The 21,940-nt window shown below is 49.0% G+C and overlaps 1 protein-coding gene across 4 annotated transcripts; it reads right to left on the minus strand.

Moving 5' to 3' along the window:
* Positions 1–235: 235 nt before the first annotated feature.
* ADRB1 (adrenoceptor beta 1) lies at positions 236–21,444 on the minus strand. Of its 4 annotated transcripts, none has more exons than XM_051799913.1 (3): positions 20,062–21,444; positions 10,483–10,537; positions 236–472 (listed from the first exon to the last, which is right to left on the minus strand). In XM_051799913.1, exons 1-3 carry the CDS (start codon positions 21,427–21,429, stop codon positions 453–455), a joined length of 1,443 nt encoding a protein of 480 aa, XP_051655873.1. In that variant the 5' UTR covers positions 21,430–21,444; the 3' UTR covers positions 236–452. The 4 variants fall into 4 exon arrangements, with proteins under 4 accessions (XP_051655873.1, XP_051655872.1, XP_051655871.1 ...); XM_051799912.1 differs by lacking the exon at positions 236–472 and adding an exon at positions 2,045–2,910; XM_051799911.1 differs by lacking the exon at positions 236–472 and adding an exon at positions 7,561–9,123.
* Between the last annotated feature and the right edge of the window lie 496 nt (positions 21,445–21,940).

Raw genomic sequence — 21,940 nt, forward strand, 5'->3', positions numbered from 1 at the left:
TACAAACATACTATTCAACAAGCACCCCCTCAAATTGGGAAGGAGAGATCATCTGGTGCCTTTAAACACAACCTTCAGTTATCACGTCCTCAGAAACACTTGGATGATCCCAGCCTCGCCTTCAGACTGGGGTGGTGGGATGAGCTGCAGGCTCATTTCAGGCCATGTGTGGTGGACCCAGGCAGCAACTGAGGAGGGAGGCTCTTGCAAAGAGCTTTCAGGGGGAGCCTCCCAGCAGGCTCAGACCTACAGACAAATCACTTCACACCCTGCCCTCCCCTCCTCTTGCCCCTAAAATGCCTCTTTGCTGGCAGCTTTGAGACCTACAGGCGAGAAAGGAGAGGCAGCACCCAAGGTCATCAGGCTACAGAGAGTACCCAAGAACAAAAGATTAATTTTAATGTCCTGGCTTCAAGCAACCTCGGCCAATAGCTTCAGGAAGTCTTCATCATTTATGCGGAGGAGGAAGCACCTGGAAATCACAGAATTAATTCGATCTGAGGAGACTGTGCTCTGGAAAAACACATGTGTCAGGCCCCATTACTCAAGATTGCAGGGGTAGGGACTGGACAAGCCATGAGCGGTGAGCAAGTGTGAGTGTGCTGGATGCCAATCAGTGGCATTGGCTCAACCATGTGTTTCCTCAAGCCAAAGTCCCAGCTCAGCTTGGCACTGGGCTGTGCATGCCCTGGCTGGCCAGGCTGGCATTGAGCAGGGAGCCATCCCCTCCCCACTGCCCTGCCCTGAGAGGAGGGGTGACCAAGTACCAGACTAGGTCAGGGAAGGTTTGATTTCCCATTGCAAACTGGGAGAACACTGCAGGTCACACAACTTTGCTGTCGGCAGGGTTGAATGCAGACACGTTCCCCCCAGTCCTTGTTTTGGCACCATGCTGTGCCCGAGCAGTGCCACGTTCCTACATGGACTCACCTCAGCTCCATGGCCAAATGCTGCACATGCAATGGAGTTAAGCAAACTCCAGCACAAAGCTAAACATTATGTGTGTGTTTTTCACCCTTGTGCTCTGAGTGAGTACAAATAGGCTGTGCATTAAATCACACAAACAGGCTGAGAGGCTTCTAACACTGTTTGGGTCATGACCTGTCAGGCAGTTGTAACTCAGTTGTACTTCCTAGCTTTCCCTTTCCTTGTGTGAGAGGCTGCCTTAGTCCATAGCTGCCAGGGAGAAGTGGTGTTGCAAGTTTGAGATGCGTCAGATAAAGGAAACGTGACAAAAACTCCTCAGTTTATCCACCAAGCCCATTTCACCTGGCAAAATTTGAAGTGCCAGCTCTGCACTGCTGTGGGCAGGGGAGGGAGAACCAGAGCTTTTCACTGTCAGGTGGAAGGACATCCAGACCAGGGCTGAGGCCACCCTTTCTCCCCTCACCCCAAGCTGTGGTCCCACAAGCATTCAGCACATTGCACCCAGATAATATGTGGTGATGGGGGCTCAGAGAAGGGTAAAGCCAAGATGCTCAAGTGTCTTCTCCCATTTGGCACAGTTCAGAGCATGCTGCAGGGTCAGCAAAGGGGGTCAGCAAGCACAGGGAGCCTCTCAAGCTTCTCTAACCTGAGGAACTGCTTTTCTCTCAAAGCAGAAACATTTTGTAAAATGCAACCACTACTTGAAGTGACCTCACAGGCATTTTCAGTAAGTGGTCATCAGAAGTCCTGAAGTAGTTGGACAGTTATTGGAACAAATGTATGATAAAAGCCTTTCCACCCCCATCCCTCCCACCCCTACTTTATACCCCATGATTTCTTCCTTGTTTGAAATGATTCAGCAATAGACTCTCCGATAGTCTCTATCTGGTTAAAAATAGTTACTTGCCTCATATGGCTTTAGCATGGTACTGTCAACTGTAAAATGTTCCACCTTCCAAAAAAGTAGAGTGAAAAATGAAAGTGAGCTTTCACACATCATTACTCTCTGCAGTGAGACCTCCAGAGCTCATTCCAAACCCATCAAAGGAGGAGGGGCGGGCTGGGAGGGCGGGCAAGCAAGATGCTCCTGTTGCTGCCCGGTGCCCTGCGGGTCCTTGTGAAGCTTTGCCCCCTACACAAAAGTGACCAGGCTGATGGTTTGCTCATTTCCCAAAACAAAATACTAGATTATTTCCAAGAGACATTTATTTGTTGGATTTCTGGAATGTTAGAAGAGTTTAGTCATGGAAGCTGGATGTCTCCTGATGTCAGCTATGGGAATACACTCCAGCAGGGAACCAGTATAGCCCAGTTAGCTGAGTCACACTCCAATCACCCCATAGCACTGGGGCAAGAGGGCACGAGAGCCCAAAATCCCATCAGCCATCTCACAGCTCTTGTCCTCTGTAGGCATGGGGATCAGTGAGGGGCTTGCACAGTGTGACTGGCTATCCTGGACTGAATGTGCTTTGGTAGAAAAAAAGGGTAATTTGATGGCAATAGTGGACAAATGGTGCAGGTGGGTTATTTCACTTGGCTCTCTGTATCACTTGAATCTTGAATTTGTTTACATTCAGGGCCAGCTGCTGGAGGGTGTGTGGTGGGACCCTTCTGCCACAGAGGTGTCACAGGGAGGGGGTACTGAGGCACTGCAGGGTGATAAATGGAAAGTGCATCAGGTCCAGCCTATGAGGGGACAGATGGCACCTCTGCAGTGCCCACAGCCAGCTCCTGATGTTCCCACCCAGGGAGGGAAGCATAGCACAGAGCTGCAGTCTGCCCCAGGGCCCCAGGTCAGAGAGAAAGGTTTGCAGCCAGCAGCTAGAGCGTTCATCAGGGCTTCTTCTGTTGCTGAGCAGCAAACAGGGTTGGTGATATCCACCAGCTCCCAGTGCTGAAGAACTTCAGAAAAGCCAGGGAGATGCAGAAGTATCCATTGGTTTTCACCGCACACCTCACAGCATCAGAAGCTGACTCTAGAGGCTGTATGACAAATTGCTGGTTAATACCCACATTAATTCATTTTTTCCCTCAGAGTTGCATTTGCTGTGCATGCTGAGCCATCCTCTGCTCATTTCCTCAAGGTGATATGCTAAATCCTGCTCCCTGGACCATGGCAATCAGCTATTGCTGGAATACAATCAAGCTGCAGATGGCAGCTGAGGGAATCACAGGGATTCTGCATTGCTCAGCACCATGGTCAAATCCTGGCCAGCATCACTGGGGCAGGATTTGACCACAGAGCCAGACATGAGCAAGCCTGCTGCCTGCCCATGGGGTGTTCTCAGTGCCCACCTCTGTCCTGGGCAGCACTCTTGGGTGCTGCTGCTGTATTTGTGAGGTCCTGAAATACCTGTCACACTGCCACATCACCTCATATTGACCACACCATAGTAAACATTTTCTCTGGGTCACTCTTGACAAGACAAGGGAGGAGTCTAGAAATTACTTCTACAGAAAGTGAGTGTTTTGAAGAAGTGCAGGAAGGGATTGAGCTTCCCAGTTTTGGATGCCTACTTGTGTACCAGACCCCAACCGTGTTTATGGGAAGGGACATTTTCACATTCCAACAATTTTAATGCACACCAGGCCTTATTCAATTTTTCTTTCCATTTACAATATTAGGTATTTTATATGATAAATCTGAAGTGTGGCTTTTGTGCATGAATGATACAGTTTCCATAATATTTTTTCATACGCAGAGACATTTTGTTTTGATCTCATGGGGCATGAGTCAACTCCTATTTGAAGCCACTGGACTCCTTCCAGTGACCTTCCCAGAGCCTGGCTAGCTGGGAAGATGAAGTCTGATGTGCTGTAGGTGCAAGCTATCATGACCTGCTGAGACTCAGGGCAGCTCAGTAGAGCAGCTCAATCATAGAAAGGCTACATCAGGAAACTAGTTGAGAGCATCCAGTGTGCTTGGTGCAAAAACAGTGTCTGCCCCAGAAATGCACGTGCTATAGCACCATGAGACTCCCAGACAAGCTGGCAGCAGTGCATGTTCAGCCCTGCAAGATCCACAGAGTCTGCCCATCCAAAACATGTGCCATTTCCTTTAATCTCAAGGCTGCAAGAGTCAGGGTGAGTTACGGAACTTATTTGGTCAAGCTCCTTGAGTGGGATGAACAACACCCTGGGTTTCCTGGATTACCCAGGCCAGGCCTTCCACTCTCACAGAAGCAGCAGCCCTGTGGACCCAAACACCCCTAAGTATGCAAGGGTGTTTCCCATGATGACCTTCAAGACTCCCCATGTGAGTGTGGGATCCCACACAAATTCAGGCATGTGCCTGCCCAATATGTATGAATTTTATCCCCCCTTCTTAATGACTGTCAGAAGAGCTGTTTCTTTTTTTAGTAGGAGCAAGTTCCAAGGGAGAAATGTCTGGTCTGGTCCCCCAGTTCAGCAAAATTCTGGCAATTTGCCTCAGTTCAGAAAGGTGCCTCTGTTCCACGAGGCCAGTGAGGAAGAGAAACACTCACACTCTGGAAGACTCAAAATGAGCAAGAAACAGGTCAAGTGCCCAAAGCTACCGACTGAGCATCCTCCCTGTCTACATGGCTTGCATGTCAAGAGCTCTGTTAGTGACAAAGGGCTGGCCAGAGGTGTTTGTGTCATGATCCTCAGCACACAGTGTTCCTGCCATCATTAAATGGCACTGTGGAGACGTTCAGAGCAGGAGTCACTAAGGAGGGCCCAGCAGGTGGTAGCCTCTGCCTGCCTCTGCTGCCAGCTCTGACAGTGACCTGGGGCTGCTCCACAGGACTGGGGCTGCTCTGCAGTGTCCTCCACCATTGGCCCTGCTGAGGAAACCTCATGTGATTTGGAAATTAAGCAAAGTATTTTGTGTTTATGAAACAGCTCCTAAGAGTTTGAAAAAGGGACTAGTGGTGTTTACACACAAGCTGGACAGACTCTAACACGGTGCATGCTCTGTTGTGTCAACTCCTGCACCTGCATAAGATATTTTACAAAATCCCCGTGAAATGAAGGAGCCAAACAACTGGGTCTAATCAGCCCTGCCTGTGCTCTCACTGGAGCCGCACAACATTTCTGCTAACGGAGCTGCGGGATGTTATGGAAAATCTGCTCTCCAAAGAGCCTTTGTTCATGTCTAAAGTTAAGGCTGGTCAAAAGCAGGGAGTGGAGCTGTGGGGGAGCTGGTGCTGGAGCAGCCCCGATGCAGAGCCCTGCTCCTGGGGCTTATGGAGTGCTCCCTAGGAATAGGGGAGACTTTGGAGGGAGCCCAGACAGCGGGACAGGGAGAGCAGCAGCTCAGCTAACACCACCTTTATCCCCTCTCAGGCAAGGAGGAGACTTGTCCAAAGAAGAATAAAGTTGAAGCACATTTTCTTGTGCTTTCCCAAACTACCAGAATTACCAAATGTGCTTTTCATTGTGTTTTTTTTGTTACCTATGCCAGAAAGTTTTTGGGCCCCTTCTCTAGCAACACAGATTCTCCTCTTTTTTGTACCATTTGCAGAAGGTCCTGTCTGGCCCGTGTTTGCTCATAGAGTGACACCAGGATTCAGTCCACAAAAGGTTGTTGACCTGGGAAGAGAGCTTCTAGAATTCAAGGGCTGGGCAATTTCTTGGAAATTGCCTTATCAGCACAGCTACAAGCTGGAGCTTTAACAGCTCTCCCCGAGCTGCATGTCCCTAGTTCCTATTCCTGCAGTTTGCTATATATGCTGTACACATGTTTATTTCGTAGTTTGTTATTTTGGGCCGAGATTGCCACAAAACCACGAAGCCAAGATCAATTGCTTTTCTGTTACTGAAATTAGGTATCAGGGAATGCCCAAAGCAAGCCAGTAACGGGGAGCAGGTGTCTGTGCACAAGACTGTAAAAGCTGATGACAAGAACCTCACATGCCCTCCTTTGCTGGTGGAGAAGGGAATCAGCAGGGGGGGTCAGGGGTTGTTATCAGCAAAGCAAAAGGCAGTAAATCAGGAGCAGAGAGGTGCTGGGTTTGCACAGCAAGGAGAGTCACCGGGGTGCAGGCTGGGCTCTAAGAGCAGTGGAAGTGGGCTGAGTGGGAATGGATGAGTGCAGCACTTCACGGATTTAACCCAAAACCTTACAGTGCATTAAAGCATCCTGGAGGCACGAGCCTGCGCCTACACGGGGACTTGCTCTGAACTTTCACAGGGTCAGGATGGGCTGGTTCACCATGAATCCCAAGGGTGTTTGCAGTGCCTCAGACCTTCCCAGGCAAAGAAGATCTGGCAGCCCAGACAGATCTGCCACCTCTTGTCATCCCCCAGCTCCTCTACCAGTGGTTTTGCCCAGCTCATGTTTTGGGACAATGCATGGCTGGGCAGTCTCCATCCTCCCCACATCTGGGGAGCTGGGGAATGCATCTTCTTGGGAGAGCTGTAGGGAGGGACTTTGCATCCGGGATTCAGCCCTCATCCCCAAGGGGCATGGTGCAGATCTGAGCAAGGACCTCAGGAGTGGCCAGCAAAGCCCCTTGGCTCACCTGCTCACCCACTGCCCTCACCAGGACAGGCTGCTGAGCGAAGCCAGTGACTGCCTTGGAAACAAATGTCCACAGAGCCACGGGCACACAGCACCAGCAACTTCACATCCTGAACCGCTGCTATGATAATCCTGTTTGCTCAGTCTTAGTGACCGAAGAGAACCATAACCAAGGAAAACAGCAGGATTATCCTCCAGCACCTGTTCCCACTGAAAGGATTATCATAGTTGGCTGCATCAATGATGTCCTCTAGGTATCACCATGAAAGCAGCCTGAGGGACATGGCAGCCCACCAGAAGACCTCTCTCCCCTTCTGCATGCCCCTTTCCTGGGTATTTTCTGGAAGCTCCTGACAGACAAAGGCCAGTCCATGTGGATACAAGTATCAGTACTTTCATGCCTGCAGCATACAGGCTTGCTCTCCAAATAGCATCATCTCCTGTTTGACTGTCTAACGGGGAGGTGGCGTGAGAAGTATGGGCTGTAAACTGCAGTGCTCAGAAGGCAGACAGCAGCTTTAAAGCACTTTAAAACAAGCTATTTTTCCTGCTCAACATTCCCTGTGCTTTTGTGTTCAAGAGCAGGATCGGACCCACTCACCTCACAACATGGAAGGGCTCTGTTGTGCTGCATTTACATCTACAATACAATGCTAACTGATTTAAGAGCTGTTTTACTGAAGAATGAAAATGCTTGATTGCAGAAAAATCTTGGAGTGTACCTTAATAGTCCAGAGAGGTGTTGCAACTGCCCCAAGGCCTTTGTGACATGAGCTGATGCCTCTCTCCATCAGTTTTTTCAAGAACATCCTTCCATCCCTTAAGCAGGGGCCTTGGAAAACAAATTACTGCAAACACAGATTTTTTTCTATAATGGAATGTAACATTAAAATAAACACTGGAACATGGAGACAAACAAAGTAAAAAAAAAAATCAGGGAAATAATCCTTAGCTTCTAATGATTTTTGCAAAACATTGCTGAAATTAGGTTTTATTGGAACAAAAATGTATTTATCATATCTGTCAACACTGGAAAATTATGGTTAAATTACAAGTTTATTTTAAACTCTGACGATGATCCAGAAGTGATATGCTATTTATAAATAGCTTATCATACACCACAGTATAAAAAGTACATTGATCTTCTTGTTATTGAGTCAAATTCATTGTTATATATGAGATGGGAATTAGCTTTACCCCTCTGACTATAAAACAGAGAAAAAAATTAAAACCACAGGGAGGACAGCAGTAACAGCCCACTCATCAGAGTCTCCTGTGAAAAGGACCATAGGAAAATGGGCCCATTGGGAAAGGCCACCCCGATTCCGAAGCTTGTCTAGATCTGGGCTGAGACCAAGTGGTACCAAGCAGTAGAGATCTCTGAACCCCACCATGGTGCACATGATCTCAACCTCTGACCTTCATGAAAGCTGTTCTCAAGCCCTGAGCCAGCCAGGCCCTACACTGTGGATGGGTGACTCTTTCCAAAGTCTTCTCCCTGTTGTTTTTGGCCACAGCTTTGACAGGACAGCAGGACTGCAGAAAACTTCTTGTGCCAGCTCAGCTTCAAAGCAAGGAATGTCTTGTGGCCCTGATATCAAGTACAATGCACTGCAGAGACTTCTGCAACAAGGCTGAGTAACACATGGTATAAACTGGGCATTAAGTCTTACCATGCAGCTATTTTACCTGGCCAGGAACCTCCACAGGGCTGATGATGCTGGTGCCCGTCCATGTGCTTGCTATGCTCCTGGTGCTTCCCAGCAGCTCAGGGACCATGCTCATTTACCAGGGTAGAGCCTACCTGGGTTTTTAGGGGTGCTAACTGAGATCTCTGGCAGCCTGACGGCAGCAGTGAGGATGCCCCTACCAGAGGGGCCCAGTGGTTGCCAGGTGGAAGGGGATCAGAAATATTCTCCTTGGATATTTCAGTCTTTGAACCTCAGATGGAGGACTTTATCCAAGCTTCATTAATATCCCATTAAAAAAGACAAACATTCTCCATTGTTAGGGCCAAGCTGAGTCAGTGTGCTCTGCTCTGGTGATGGCTATGGCCATAGCCCAGGCTACGTATGTGTGTGGGGGATGGAGATGATGGGCTGTGATACAGCAGCACCAATGCAGCCCATCACGAAGCTGGCTGGCTGTGGAGCATGCAGCAGCCCAGGCCTGCAGGCAGTGCAGAGGTCATCACTGAAGTGGCAGGGAGCCAAGGAGGTGACTGTGGATAATGCTGCAGAGCTGCCTGGAGAGGGGAGATGGGAAGCTGGTGGTCAGAGCTGAGCTTGCGGGAGGCTCCAAGCAGCAGCAGCCAGGAGCTGAACGGTGACATGGGGAGATAAGGCTCTTGATGGATAGACCACAGAAGGTTTGGAGGCTTTTGTTCTGCTTGGATAAGGAGTCAAATATTCACATAGATAAGTTTCAGAAATGCATCTGATCTGAAGTCTTTTTTGTGTAGGGCTGAAAATAGAACAAGAGAATTCCTCTGTGGCTTTCCTGGTTCCTGAGTTTTCCTTCACCAGCACCAGGCTGACCAGAATTACCCATGCAAGCAAAGCAACAGCCAGGACAGGTCTAACAGGCAGACCCTCCCTGAGCCTCAGTCATTCAACTGTGCCAAGATGCCAACCTTACTTACAGCCTGGGGCATAGGGGAGATGATCCTTTGCTTGGTTACTCTCTGTTCCTTGTCATCTTGGTCCACAGAGCTGCTATGGGTGGTTTAAAACACTGTGAAGGAAATGCCCTCGCTAACATTTGTGTGTATCTTAACATATTCGTTGGCACAGAGTTTATATAACATTGCCTGGTACCGCTTCACTGGCAGAGTTATACCCACATGGAGCATCTCATTGTGTGCAAAGGTCTGCAATAACCTGCTGATGAATGGCTGCTGGTGGCAAAGCCAGATAGCAGCACCGATGATCTTGGCAGACTCCTACCCTCCTTGCGCACCACACTTGGACCTAGCTGAGGGCTGCAGGAGGCACACCCAGGATGGCCAGCAATTATGTTCCAACTTTAAACTGCAGTGCTTGAGTGGAGTGCTTTTGGAGGGTGCATAATTTCCTTGGAAATAAATTAGAGTGCTGTACTGTACTCCAGTTTCCTTGTACCATAAGTTGTTTAAACAGTTTCTCATTATGCATTTCCCATTCAGACAAAAAACAGACCACAAAGCCTGAGGCACCAAGGCTGGTAGGAAAATGGAAATCCTGCTCCAAGTAGGCAGAGAGCAGCTCTCTGGCTCTGGGCAGGCGCTGGTAGACCCAGGAAAGATTTGGGGCAGGAAGGAGCAGTATCAATTTCTGGCTCTGTAGAGACCTTTCAGGTTCACCTTTGAACAACTATGGCTCCCAGTCAGTTTTGCAGCATTTCTGTCTGAGCAATGCCCCAGCTTCGACATGCCTTAGGGAGGACCCCAGATCCAAACTCTGAGGGCAGAGCAGCAGAGGGCTTCCAGCAAGCCAGAGAATCCACCCCATTTAGGGTCAGCTCATCTTTGCCTTCCCCCATGTCTCTCCCTGACCTTCCCAATTTGCTATTTATAGCTTTGCCCTAATGATCCCCCCCCATTCCACCCCCTAAATTTAACCTCTTCTTTGCCAAGTGGTGTTTGGAATTTACAGGAGAAAGTTGTTTATGTTAAATAGCTTTGTAATAGTTTCCTCCTCTGCCGCCTCCCTTCCTTCCCCAATAAAAGTCCTACAGTGTGCTTGGCAAAGCCTGTAAACAAAGGAGGGGTTTGGAGATCCAACCAGTTTTTGGTGAACCCAGTGGGGAAATAATGTCTCTTCTGAAGAATGTTAAAGCCTGAACTCATAATAGTAGGAAACTAGTATCCACCCTAGGTAAGGAATTGCTTACTTGCAGCTACAGGGCATAAAATACAGATGTCCATGTAGTCATTGTTTGGTGCAGGGGGTTAACCCTGTGTGTTTTCCTCACTGGTCAAGATGGTGTTGATGGCAGAAAACCAATGTGTTTGTTAAGCTCCAAATACTTGAAGTTGTGACAAGTGAGCAGGGAAAGGAGAACACAAAAAGGCAGCAGTGTTTTGAACTCACCTAGATTGATGAACAGAAGCACAAGGCAATGAAAATCCATTAGCCTGACTGTTCCCTGCAGAGGAAAAACAGGCACACAAAATCCAATTCATTATTCTCTTTCTTATTTAATGCTAAGTAAGTCATTGAACTTTACTACTTGATCTATCCATTTTCTTTAGTAGAAGGGCTGCAGGAAATCTTTCTCTTCTCAAAGGGGGTTTCAAGTTTCTCACCGATATCATGCAAAAAATACTTGGAGTGTATGAGTAAAAAATAACTGCATTTCAAAAGGAGCTTGAGCCATGAAGATAAGGATAATTTTTCTCTTCTGAAGCGCAGAACCAAAGAGTGGAGGCCCCTGGGAGCTGGGAGCACCATTGTTCTTCTTCCAGGTTGTTATCTGGAGACAGGCCCTGTGATAGACTCTGATGAGGCCACGGGAAGGATTATCTGCTGGGAGTGCTAATGGCATGCATTTGACAACATCAACTGTTTAATTTATGAAGTGACTTGTAACGTAAAGGCAAAGCAATTCATACCATGCAACAGCCCAAACACATCTGGTACAATTAAAAAGTATCCCATCAAAGCCCAGCCTGCTCTACAACCCCATTTACTTAGTTAAGGCCACATAGAAATGTTCCACCTTCCTAAAAGGCAAAATCCTACTGGATTTTGTGTTGTGATGGTAGTGTTATATAACGAGAAATATATTAATGGAAACTATCCAGCACTGAAATCATTCCAGCCTTTTTATCACCACATTCCTTGCTCCCACATAAGTGAAGTGTGCAGGAATAAAAGCAGTTAAACATCATCCACCAGAAGACACACATGATGGGGATTGCTCACAAGCCCCTAACAGCTCAGTGGTGCCCATCACTGTTGGGATCCATATATACACTCTGGGCAAACAGAGCTGCTCTTCCTCGGGAATTATTTTTTCCACTGCTCATGGCTTGGGGCCATATCACCCTCTTGTAGTTAGGGACAGTTTAGTGTTGTCACCCAGTACCTGAGTAGCTCATTCAGCTCCCCTGGTTCTGATCTCTGCCAAGAGTTGAGGAGTTTGTCCCATGCTCTTCACTGTGGTCTCATGGATAATCAGACTTAAATAATGTTTTTCTTCTATCGCAGGAGTATTTGTACAAAACTAAATTTATTTTAGTTTTTCACATGCAATGATCTTCTGAATAGAATATTCAGATCAGCCTCTGAAGGGAGGGAAGGTGTGGGTGGCAAGTCTTCCTTTTCTCAAGCATGGTTCAGGCAAAATGACAGGCCAGAGGGTGCTGGTCTGAGCCTCACCTTCTGGAGCATCACCACTGAACATGAGATCTGTGATCACAGTGATGGATTCAAATCAGGGCTGCTACCAAAACAGATGATCTCTGCCCCATCACTCTGCATGTTTCCTATGACCCTCATGAATTTGTTTGTTACCCATGTTCGTGCAACCTGTGTGGGTCAGCTGAAACAAACCTTGTCTGAAAGGGCTGGTTTTCAGCCAGAGGAACCCATTGCCCACATGGTTGCAAAGGCAGCAGAGCCAGGGTGGGCAGCAGGACATGCAGTGGGAGTTGAGGGGAGGAGGATGCAAGCACCAGCCCTGGCTTGGACGGGCTGATGCTGAAAACCACAGACATGCACCTACCCTGCTGACAGATAGCTGGTAACCACCTGGCAGTGAAACAGGAACAAAATCTCTCCTGTGGATGCTCTCAAGGTGGTTTAGAGCAGGGCTGCAACACCTGTTGTTACCGGCAATTACTGCAAGAGCAGCTGCCTTGTGCTCTGTATTAGGTAAAAGCTCCAAAAAGCCCAAGTATTTGACACAAGCTGTTTATGCTCCTGTGTCAGATCCAGTCTGGATGCACTGATAGCGTGGCTGTCCTAGTCTACTGATGGGAACCTCCCAGGGTACCAGCGATGCTTAAGTCGGGGGGGGGGTGTCAGCAACAGGTCCCATCGCCCCCTGCCTTCCCCTTGCCTCCGCCTCCCTAGCAGAGAGAGGGCAGCTCCTGCCAGGGGAGCATCCCACACTGCCCTGCTGTCCTAAGTGAGCTAATGGAGATTTTATTTGACGGCTCCCAAGTGAGTATTTAGGGGAAGAACAGATAAACAAAACACTTCTTGCTCAAGTCTTCAAGCAGGCAAACTGTGAAACAATGGGAGCTCTGTGGGACTCCCAGTTCACCTGCTCCAGTCCAACAGGAAGCACTCCTCCCTCCACAGCACAATGGTGGGGCTGGCACTCACCTTTGTGCCTCAGGATACCTCTGGGGTCCCCTCTGACACTTGGGCGGGTGAGAGGGGTACACATTATGCACCCGAATGGGAGCAGAGGGAGGTGACTGGGGGCACCGTGAGCTGTCCCTGGGGTGGCACTTGTCCATCAGCATGGCTTGCACAGGATGTGCAGTGGCATCTGTAACCCCTACTGGACCAGTCAGCACAGGGTTCTTCATCTGCACATGGAAACTTTAACTCTGAACAGTGTTCTCCCTTCCCCACTAGGAAATCCTGCCAGGGGCTTGTCTCAACTACTACTTCTTAACAAGAGGTCTTTAAATTTTGGACACAAAACACTGTTTAAATTTTACCACCTGGCAAATCTTTTGTCATGAGCTATTGTGTTGTCCCTGCAATTGTTCCTACAGTGGCAGGGAACTCTGCAGTCCCCCTCTGAGGGAGGGCAGCTGACAGCCTTTGAGGGGGCTGCAGCACTCGTCTGGCCCTGCAAAATGACTTGTTGGTAGCTGTAACCCAGCAGCTTCTGAGATTTTGAGCTCTTTAGTGTCTCTGTTTGCCTCTTTGGTGCATACACTTAGATCTGCCTTTCAAAGCATTGTGCCAATGAGCTTAAGACCAATTATCAAAATGATTTTGGTAGGAAGAAGCTAAATATCATGGCTTTGAGAGAGACATGGGGCCAGGCTTGCAAAGGTACATCACTGCTTAGAGACACACAACAGTGGCTAATGGCTAAAGCACTGACCTAGTAGAAAATCCTCATCTAATCTCATTAAGGACAACAGGATTCAGTGCATTACACAGGATCAGAAGGGAAAGGCACACCATTACATCTGAGATGCTCTGCTAATCATGGCAATGGCAAAAGTCTGGGTAAGCATCTGTTTTCTCCTTTAGGTTGTGAACCTGGAGGTCAAGACTGATTTTCTATTTGTCTAGGAATTTTGCACTCTGTTGCAGCTGGTATTAATAAATTTGAGCATCAATCCTGGAAGGAATGGGTATGCCCAAACCCAGACACTGATCAGCATGGTGCTATTCATGTCTGGATGCAGACTGCTGCCAGGGCACGACCAAAAAACTTGTGCTGTTGGGTGCTAAGGCTGAGCATGCAAACATTGCCGTGAAAAAACCTGGAAGCTGAATGGGGTAGGGAAGAAAAAAAAGACAGTTTGTGAAGCAAATGTGCCTGCCAAGCTGCCAGTTTTGGTGAACCAGGAAGCTGATCAGCAGTTCACACAACAAACCTGAACACTCTTCCATTTCCAGCACGATGGGCCCGATTCTGTCGCTGGTGTTTGCAGGACAGAGCAATGACTCAGGGCAGTGGCACAGTCAGCAGCAGCTTGCACCAGCATGCCCGGCACAGTGGGCACACCCTGCAGCACCCACGCGTCCCCCCCGCAGCACTGCCACCCCTGGAGGCCATGGGGCACCTCCTGCTTGGAACCACCCGAGAGGATGCTACTCGGAGGGAAGGGGGAGATGCTGAGGGGGTTGTTTGTGTCCTGGGAGCCATGGTTGACCAGGACACAAACAGGGAGTTGTGTGGCTTTACATAGCTGACAAGTTGCTCAGGTGTGCTTTAGTCTGCTGCTGTTACCCAAAAAGAGTAAGAAAAACTTTGAGGAATGTTTTTCGGGCATGTTTCAGCTGGTGGCATGGTCCTGAATGGAGGGTGTCTTACATCTCACGCTTCTTAACCTGCGTTTCCACAATGCCTCTGCCTGGTGCTTCCCTATCTAGTAAAAGGCAACACCTGTAGCATGGTCAAAGATGTCCCAGTTTTTCTTTTTGCAATGACAATCCTGGGTTTGCTTACCAGCATCACCTTTTTTATCCTTTTCCCATCTTGCTCACTTTTTTCCAGCAGAGTTTGACAGCCTGAAGCTACTGATTTGCAGGGATAAATCACCTGCTGTTACCATGGGTCTGCTCCTCATGGATGGTCAGGCACACAAACATCTCAAAGAAAAAGCATATTGATTTCTTCTGCGAGATGATGATCACAAATATTGTTGATCTTACATTATATGTGATTGTTTATATAAAGAGAAAGAATCTTTACTTCCTCCTAGGACGTTTGGGAATTTGGCAGGCTTTGAAAGCGAGTCAGTGGTGCATAGGGTAATGCTCCTTCAGGGGGAGTGTGCTTACTGCTATTCAGGAGATCACATCAGTGCTTTTGACACGATCAAACAGAAAGTTCCAGTTAAACAATGAGTTTTTAGGATGAAAAGTGAAACGTTAAGAAGGTGTGTACAACTCCATGAATTTGCTTCATTTGGTTCGTTGATGTGGTGGTAACAGAACTATTTTTAGGTATAATCCTTCAAACAGAACATGACTTCTCCTTTCTGATTAGTACAAAGCTGGCTGCTAGTCAAAGGATAATTATTTCCCAACACATCACCTAACACACACTAGCAAACAAAACACTCATTATTTGAGCTATCCAATATTAACTGTTGTTTAGCAGTTAACATTTTCTCGGCAGCTTTAAACAGGACTAATTGCTCCAGCTTCATTAGCAGAGGTCATTTACTGTTGGTAACAATACTTTTCTGGAGATAGTCCCTGGATGAGATTAGATTATCAGGTCAAATTCTGCTCCCGGTGGCAATGATGCCTGACCGCATTTGGCCTCACGAAAGTCTGCTCTTTCAGTTCATAGCTTCCCAATTTCCAGCCCTGCAGCTGATATATTACATAAAGGAAGTAAATGCACTCCACCAGACGGGAAATTACAATAAATTAGGAAAGTGTGCGGCACAAGAAAGGTTGGCAAAATAGCCATTTAAAAGTTATTAATAAAACCGCAACCTCAGATAGGGTTTAGAAAAAAAAAAAAAAATCTGATAAAGAAGTTGTCCTTATAGTTGAAAACACGTCAGCAAAGAGGGAAAGCAGTGTTTGGAGAAGAACCAGTGTGGCCTGCATCACAAACACCCAGCTGATGCTATCAAATGCTGCATCTGCTACAGGCATGGTTCAGATCATAAGCCACTTTTTTTGCACATAGTTTCATGCTGATTGGAGCTACAGCCAGTGGATGCTGAGGGTTGCAGTCTTCAAGTGCAGCAAATTTGCAGGAGGGTTTCTGTGTAGCTCTCACAAGTGGGGAGTCCTTCTGCAGGGCCTTCAATAGCCTGCTGCACGTCTGAAACAGCCTCAACTTTCCTGAGCACACGAAAACTGAATCCAGGCTTTCAATCCAATATATTCCCATTTAAACATGTGGAGTGAAGCAGCCTTCTTTTCAGAAGTGCTGAGCAAACACTGCTTAGAGTGAGGCCGGCGCCTTTGAGAATCAGTCATCTTCCATATGGAAGTCTCAGGCATCCTTGCCAAATAATTTTGGTCCTGGCAGCTGCAGGACATTTTCTCTGAGTGGATTTCTGGTTTACCTGTGTCTCCCTTCCCTGCAGGCCTGTGGCTCTTTGCTGTTACTTTCCTGCCCATGTACGTGTGCAGCCGCATGCCTGCCACCTATACTTTCTGACTTGCAGCTCCAATTGCTAATCCATGTCTGGTTTTCGTCAGAAAAAAATATTCATCGTGAGCATTTGACTCATTGCCTCCGGAGTATTTCAGCTGCCCCACAACACTTTTCAGAGTATCCTTCTTCTCTGCAGAGAACAGCCTGTTCTGAGCATGATCCACAGCAAACTGCTCGCCAGCAGCCTCCGGTTCCTCGCACACGTGTGTGCCACATGTCCTGCTCTGTCTGCACCGTTACTGTGCCACTGCTTGTCTCACGCCGTGCAAGATGGACTGGCATCCACCATCTGGGCTGCCAGGTGGATTACCTTAGCTGTCCATGAAGGCACTCAATGTGTCAGCCTCCAGACTCTTCCAGCAGGTCCTCAGCTGGCAGAAATTTAACAGCAGACAAGTCCTGATCGCCTTGCTGACAAAGCTGGCCCTTCTGTGGCCAATGGACTAAATTCATCCTACCTCAATGCCATTTCACTTGTCCAGGGGAAGCATCACCCAACACAGTTATTTGGCTGGAGAAGCCGAGCAAGTTCTGGTCATAAATTTCTCACCTAAGTCAGACCCTTTTGAGGTAAAATTTTCACCACTTTTTGAAGTCCAAGAACATAAGCATTTAGGCGGTTAAAATTAAGTATGTGAACTGATTTATGAGATGAAGAGCCAAGTCCATTAGATTGCCCTGCTCCATGCAGTAGGCACTGTGCTTCCCCAGGATCTGCCACCTTGCCGAGGATGAGGGCTTGGCAGCCACTGCAGCTCCCAGCTGGGCACTGGGGCCGGATCCTGTCCTGCTCTACCCAGCAGGAAGGGACCTGGTCCTGCCCTGGCTTGCTGCGATCCCCAAGGCACACAGGGAGAGCAGTGCTGCCTCCCCATCCTGTCCCAACCCCAACATGCACAGCCAACATCTCCCTGCAATCACTGGCATGAGACATCGCCATCCGGTGTGCCCTTCTGATCCTGTTGTATTTGCTGTAATCACAGATAAAAACAGATTTAAAAAAAACCCCAAAACATCTGGTGGCAAAGCCCACTTCCCTTAGCTCCTGATCTGATGTCAACCCAGCATTTCAAGAACCCCATTTCACTATTGTCAAGGGAGACACCATTAACTGTAACTCACATCAAACCCCAGTAACATCAATGGAAAAGAATTATTTACTTTCCTGGTCCCTTTATTTTGTCTTTTCATAAAAAGCATAACTTTTTTTTTCTCCGTGGAAATACAACATTAGAAATTGCAAAGGACAAATTCCTTAACTTTGAAAACAAAAAGAATGAACAAATGGTTTCCAAAACAAACCATTAGCCACCACCCTAAAGAACTCGCTTTGGGAAGTGCTCTTCCTGGGAGCTGATTTTTAATTAAACTACGCTTCTGAGTTTTATAAAGCTAAAAATGGCTTCACTTTTATTCTACACTAGGTTTCTGTTGCTCTATCTGTCATGTATTCATTTCAGTAATGAAAAACTTTATGAAACCACAAGGATACAGCGTATTTTCATAAAGCAATAAAGGAAGACACTCTTTTGAACTAGGGACACAAATCTGCAGCACTTCTGTTCACTGTACCTCCTAACTTGGATCATTCAGTTATCATGATCTGACCCCCAAGGAGTATGTGACTGTCGGCAGTGCGCTGCATATGACCTTTAGCTTTATCATCTACCAACCAGGTACTTTTATTTCACTCAGTGACACAGAAGAGGTTTCTTCAGTGTTTAAGTTTGTCCCAGAGTCCAATCCTGCTCCAATTATGCTTTTTCCATTCCCTCAAAGGGCAGCTCCTTTATTACAATAGGAAGGAACCAAAGCCTGGACTCCTCTGACCGGCTCCCTGGCTGCCATCTCCCCTTACAGGGCATGAGCCCCCCCCCCGGTACTCATTGGGCAGGGGTCTCCCCCAACTTCCTCACTCAGCACCAGGACCCATCCCACTGGACACACATCACCCACATCACTTGGGCAGGATCAGGCATGAGGTGGACCTACTTGTGGGGTGGCATGTAATGCATATGGAGATTTCTTTCTACTCAAGACCATTTCTAGCTTTCAAATTAAACATCCTCTGTAATCTTAACTATTCTGGTCTCTTGACTCCCGGCCTCATACTCCTAACAAAAAAAAACCCCAAAAACCCAAACAACAACAACAACAAAAAAGAAACCCCAAAAAACCCCCAACAAAGAATATATTCCAGAAAGGAATAGTTCGAGAAAATGAGTGTATTCATTATCAGAGTGGAAACACCTTGTCTTTTAGCCACTAATTTTAAGGGAAGTTACTGGACCTCAGTGCAACAGGAACACAACCTTACTGCGTTTCAAACAGGTTTTTTACAACACTGTGTCAGGAAAAGCCATTAGATAGAGTTGTATTGGTAATCTGAGCCATCTTTGGAGAAAAACAAATGCTGTTCTTCCCATTATAAGTAGGTATTGTTTCAAAACCTATAGAGACACACTTGCTTGTGCTGCAATGGTATTTATTCCACATAGACCAATTACTTACACAGTAGTAAATTGCACCAGAGTATAAATATGTTATAAAACACACACAGAGAGGAAAATGGAAATGACACACATGTGCTAAAACAACAGCAGATTCACGTGGGCATTTGGAAATAAAAATAATAAAGTCTCTTAAGATATTTTAATTTATAATATGATATATTTACAGTACCTTCAAAAAATAATATTAAAAAAGTCACTCTCTCAATAAAACTATAACAGATCAGACAAAACCAGAAATCAGGTTCAGGGTCAGTGTTACTCAAACCTCCGTTTCCTTTTCAATTTGCGTGTGTGTGTGCAAGTAACATCTTCAAATAACTTTACAACTCTTAACACTGTGCAAGAAGAGGCTTTGCCGACATTTTTAAAAAAATGTGCAGTAAATTTTTGTTGCCGGGATTCTCCCCCCCCTCCCCCGTTCATCTGTTATTACAATGAACAAGCTGCAGAAGGCTCCTCGCCCCTCGCCCCCCCCCCCCGGCCCCTTTTTTCATAAAATCCTATTAGCGGTATGTAAATATGCTGTTTAATATAAACATGGTCCGTTCATTCCCCTGTACAATATGCACAGTTTGAGGTAGAAGTTTCTCAGCCTGACTGCTATTGTCTGGCCGAAGGAGATAAGCGCAGTAACTCACTGCTTGCTGATGCAGAGGGAACAAGCACAAGAGTGTGGGTTGGGTTGTTTTACCCCCTTTGAAAATATACCAGTGCTCCTCATTACTCATTATTTTTTCCCTGTCGCTACTCTGCGGAAGGGGAGAGCACGGCTACTCTGAGCTTAAAACTCATCTTGGCAGCAGATCTCCGTCTCGCCAGCCGTACTCTGTGTCCGGAGCACCTGCAGCACCGACCCTGCGCCTCCCAAAACCCCAGTGCTCTGGGTGAGGGGATGAACCCCGGGGCGAGGCGGGGGTGGCCGGGACCCCAAATGCAGCCGAATTCAGCCGTCAAAGGCTCGGGTTCAGCCTCCAGCACGGTCCCGGGACAGGCACCCGAGTACAGGCGCTGCTGCCGCAGCCCCCGTCGACAGCGCGTTTCCTAAAGACAAGGCGGCTGTCCCTGGGACGGGCTGTTTATTTCCTTTGTTCTCCGGTCAGTGGGTTTCCTGTTTGCTGTAGTTTCGGATGAGGTATGTCGTACACCACTTCACCTGCTTTTATTCCTTAGTAAACACCCGCACTCCCCCTGCGAAGGCAAGGGATCGTTTTGCTTGGCAATAGCATTACCATCACCATCAGGCATCTGCCGGGGATTACTCCTGCGTGTTTCCCTGCCTGCCATTCCCCCCCTGTCCCGGGTCTGACGCGGCCCCCCACGGCCCCCCTATACCTTGGACTCCGAATCGGAGGTTTTGCTATGTCTCTCCTCCAGGCTGGACTCGCTGCCGCCCCGTGTGCCCCCGTTGTAGTCGGACCAGGTCCCTGCCAGGCTGCGCTCGGGGGAGCCCACGGTGCTGATCAAGCCCCCGGGCAGCCGGGCCAGCTCCCCGCCGCCGCCGTGCAGCCACCGGTCGGCTTTCCGGCGGCAGCAGAGCAGCCTCTTGAAGGCCTTACGAAAGTCGGGGCTGCGGCAGTAGATGATGGGGTTGAACGCGGAGTTGGCGTAGCCCAGCCAGTTGAAGAAAACGAAGAGCCAGTCCGGCACCAGGTCCCTGTTGAAGACGTTGACGATGTTCACCAGGAAAAACGGGAGCCAGCAGAGGGTGAACACCCCCATGATGATGCCCAAAGTCTTGAGGGCTTTCTGCTCCTTCATGGCCATGATGCGGGAGCTCTTTCGCTTGCTGGCTCGGCCGTTGCCGAGGATGGGCTGGTGGTGAGGGTGAGCGGGCAGGGGCGTCTGCGGCTGGTCCTGGCTGCCGTAGAACCGGCCCTCGCACCTATCGATCTTCCTCATCTGCTCCTTGGCCTCTCTGTACACCCGGAGGTACACAAAGATCATGATGAGAAGGGGGATGTAGAAAGAAATGATGGACGAGGCGATGGCGTAAGCCCTGTTGGTGACGAAGTCGCAGCAGCCCGGGTCCTGGTAGCACTCCAGCGCCTGGGGGTCCTCGTCCCGCCACCAGTGCATCATGATGGGCAAGAAGGAGACCAAGGCAGAGATGGCCCAGACGGTGCAGATGATGCCCTTGGCCCGACCCTTGGTCATGAGGCTCTGGTAGCGGAAAGGTGAGGTGATGGCTAGGTAGCGGTCGATGGCGATGACGCACAAGGTCTCGATGCTGGCCGTCACACACAGCACGTCCAGGGAGGTCCAGCACTCGCAGAGGAAGGACCCCCAGAGCCAGGTGCCCCGCACCACCAGCGTGGCCCCGAAGGGCACCACCAGCAGCCCCATCACCAGGTCGGCGCAGGCCAGCGAGGTGATGAACAGGTTGGTGAGCGTCTGAAGCCGCTGCGTCCTCCCGATGGCCGCGATCACCAGCACGTTCCCGGCCACGATGAGCAGCACCACCAGGGCCATCAGCAGGCTCATGCCCACAGCCCACTGCTGCGACAGCAGCTCGGCGGCGGGCAGCTGTCTGCTCCCGGGCGGCACCGCCGTCACCCCGGCCACGGAGCGGTTCTGGGGGCCGCAGTCCGGCGGCAGCCACCCATCGCCCATGGCTGTGCGGGGCGCTCCGGCCGCCGCTCCGCACCGCGCCGCGGGCAGGAAGGCGGCGCCGCCGCCGCCACCGCCCCGGGGCTGCCGCATGGCCCCGCTCCGCGCCGCCGGACCGACCGCCCCGCACCGCCCCGGCACCAGCCCCGCACCAATCGGCACCCAGGGGGTGGAGACGGACCGCCCCGCCCACGCACCGGCGATATGCCTGCCCGTATCCCTGCCCGTATCCCTGCCGGCATCCTGCCGGTATTCTCGTCCGTATCCCGCCTGGACCCCCGTCTTTGCTCTGGCTACGCTCCTAAAAGGAGGTTGTAGCGAGGTGGGTATCGGTCTCTTCTCCCGGGCAACCAGCAGTAGGACAAGAGGGCACGGTCTTAAGCTGCACCAGGGCAGGTTTAAGCTGGACATTAGGAAGAAGTTCTTCGCAGAAAGAGTGATCGGGCATTGGAACGGGCCCTGGAGGTGTTTGAGAAGAGACTGGATGTGGCACTTAGTGCCATGGTGTAGTAGACAAGGTGGTGTTGGGTCAAAGGTTGGACTTGATGATCTCAGAGGTCTTTTCCAGCCTGGTAGATTCTGTGACTCTGTGCCTGCCCCGCGG

The sequence above is a fragment of the Manacus candei genome, unplaced genomic scaffold (assembly GCF_025592945.1).
Source record: "Manacus candei isolate 608988 ecotype Guabito, Panama unplaced genomic scaffold, ASM2559294v1 h1tg000050l, whole genome shotgun sequence".
Classification (NCBI taxonomy): domain Eukaryota; kingdom Metazoa; phylum Chordata; class Aves; order Passeriformes; family Pipridae; genus Manacus; species Manacus candei.

Excerpts from the sequence above, each read along its gene's own strand:
- ADRB1 (XM_051799910.1), bottom strand. The coding sequence starts at position 21,429 with ATGCGGCAGCCCCGGGGCGGTGGCGGCGGCGGCGCCGCCTTCCTGCCC. Across the intron at positions 10,538-20,061 it reads CCTCCGATTCGGAGTCCAAG|GGAACAGTCAGGCTAATGGA; the intron begins GTATAGGGGGGC and ends TTTCCTCTGCAG.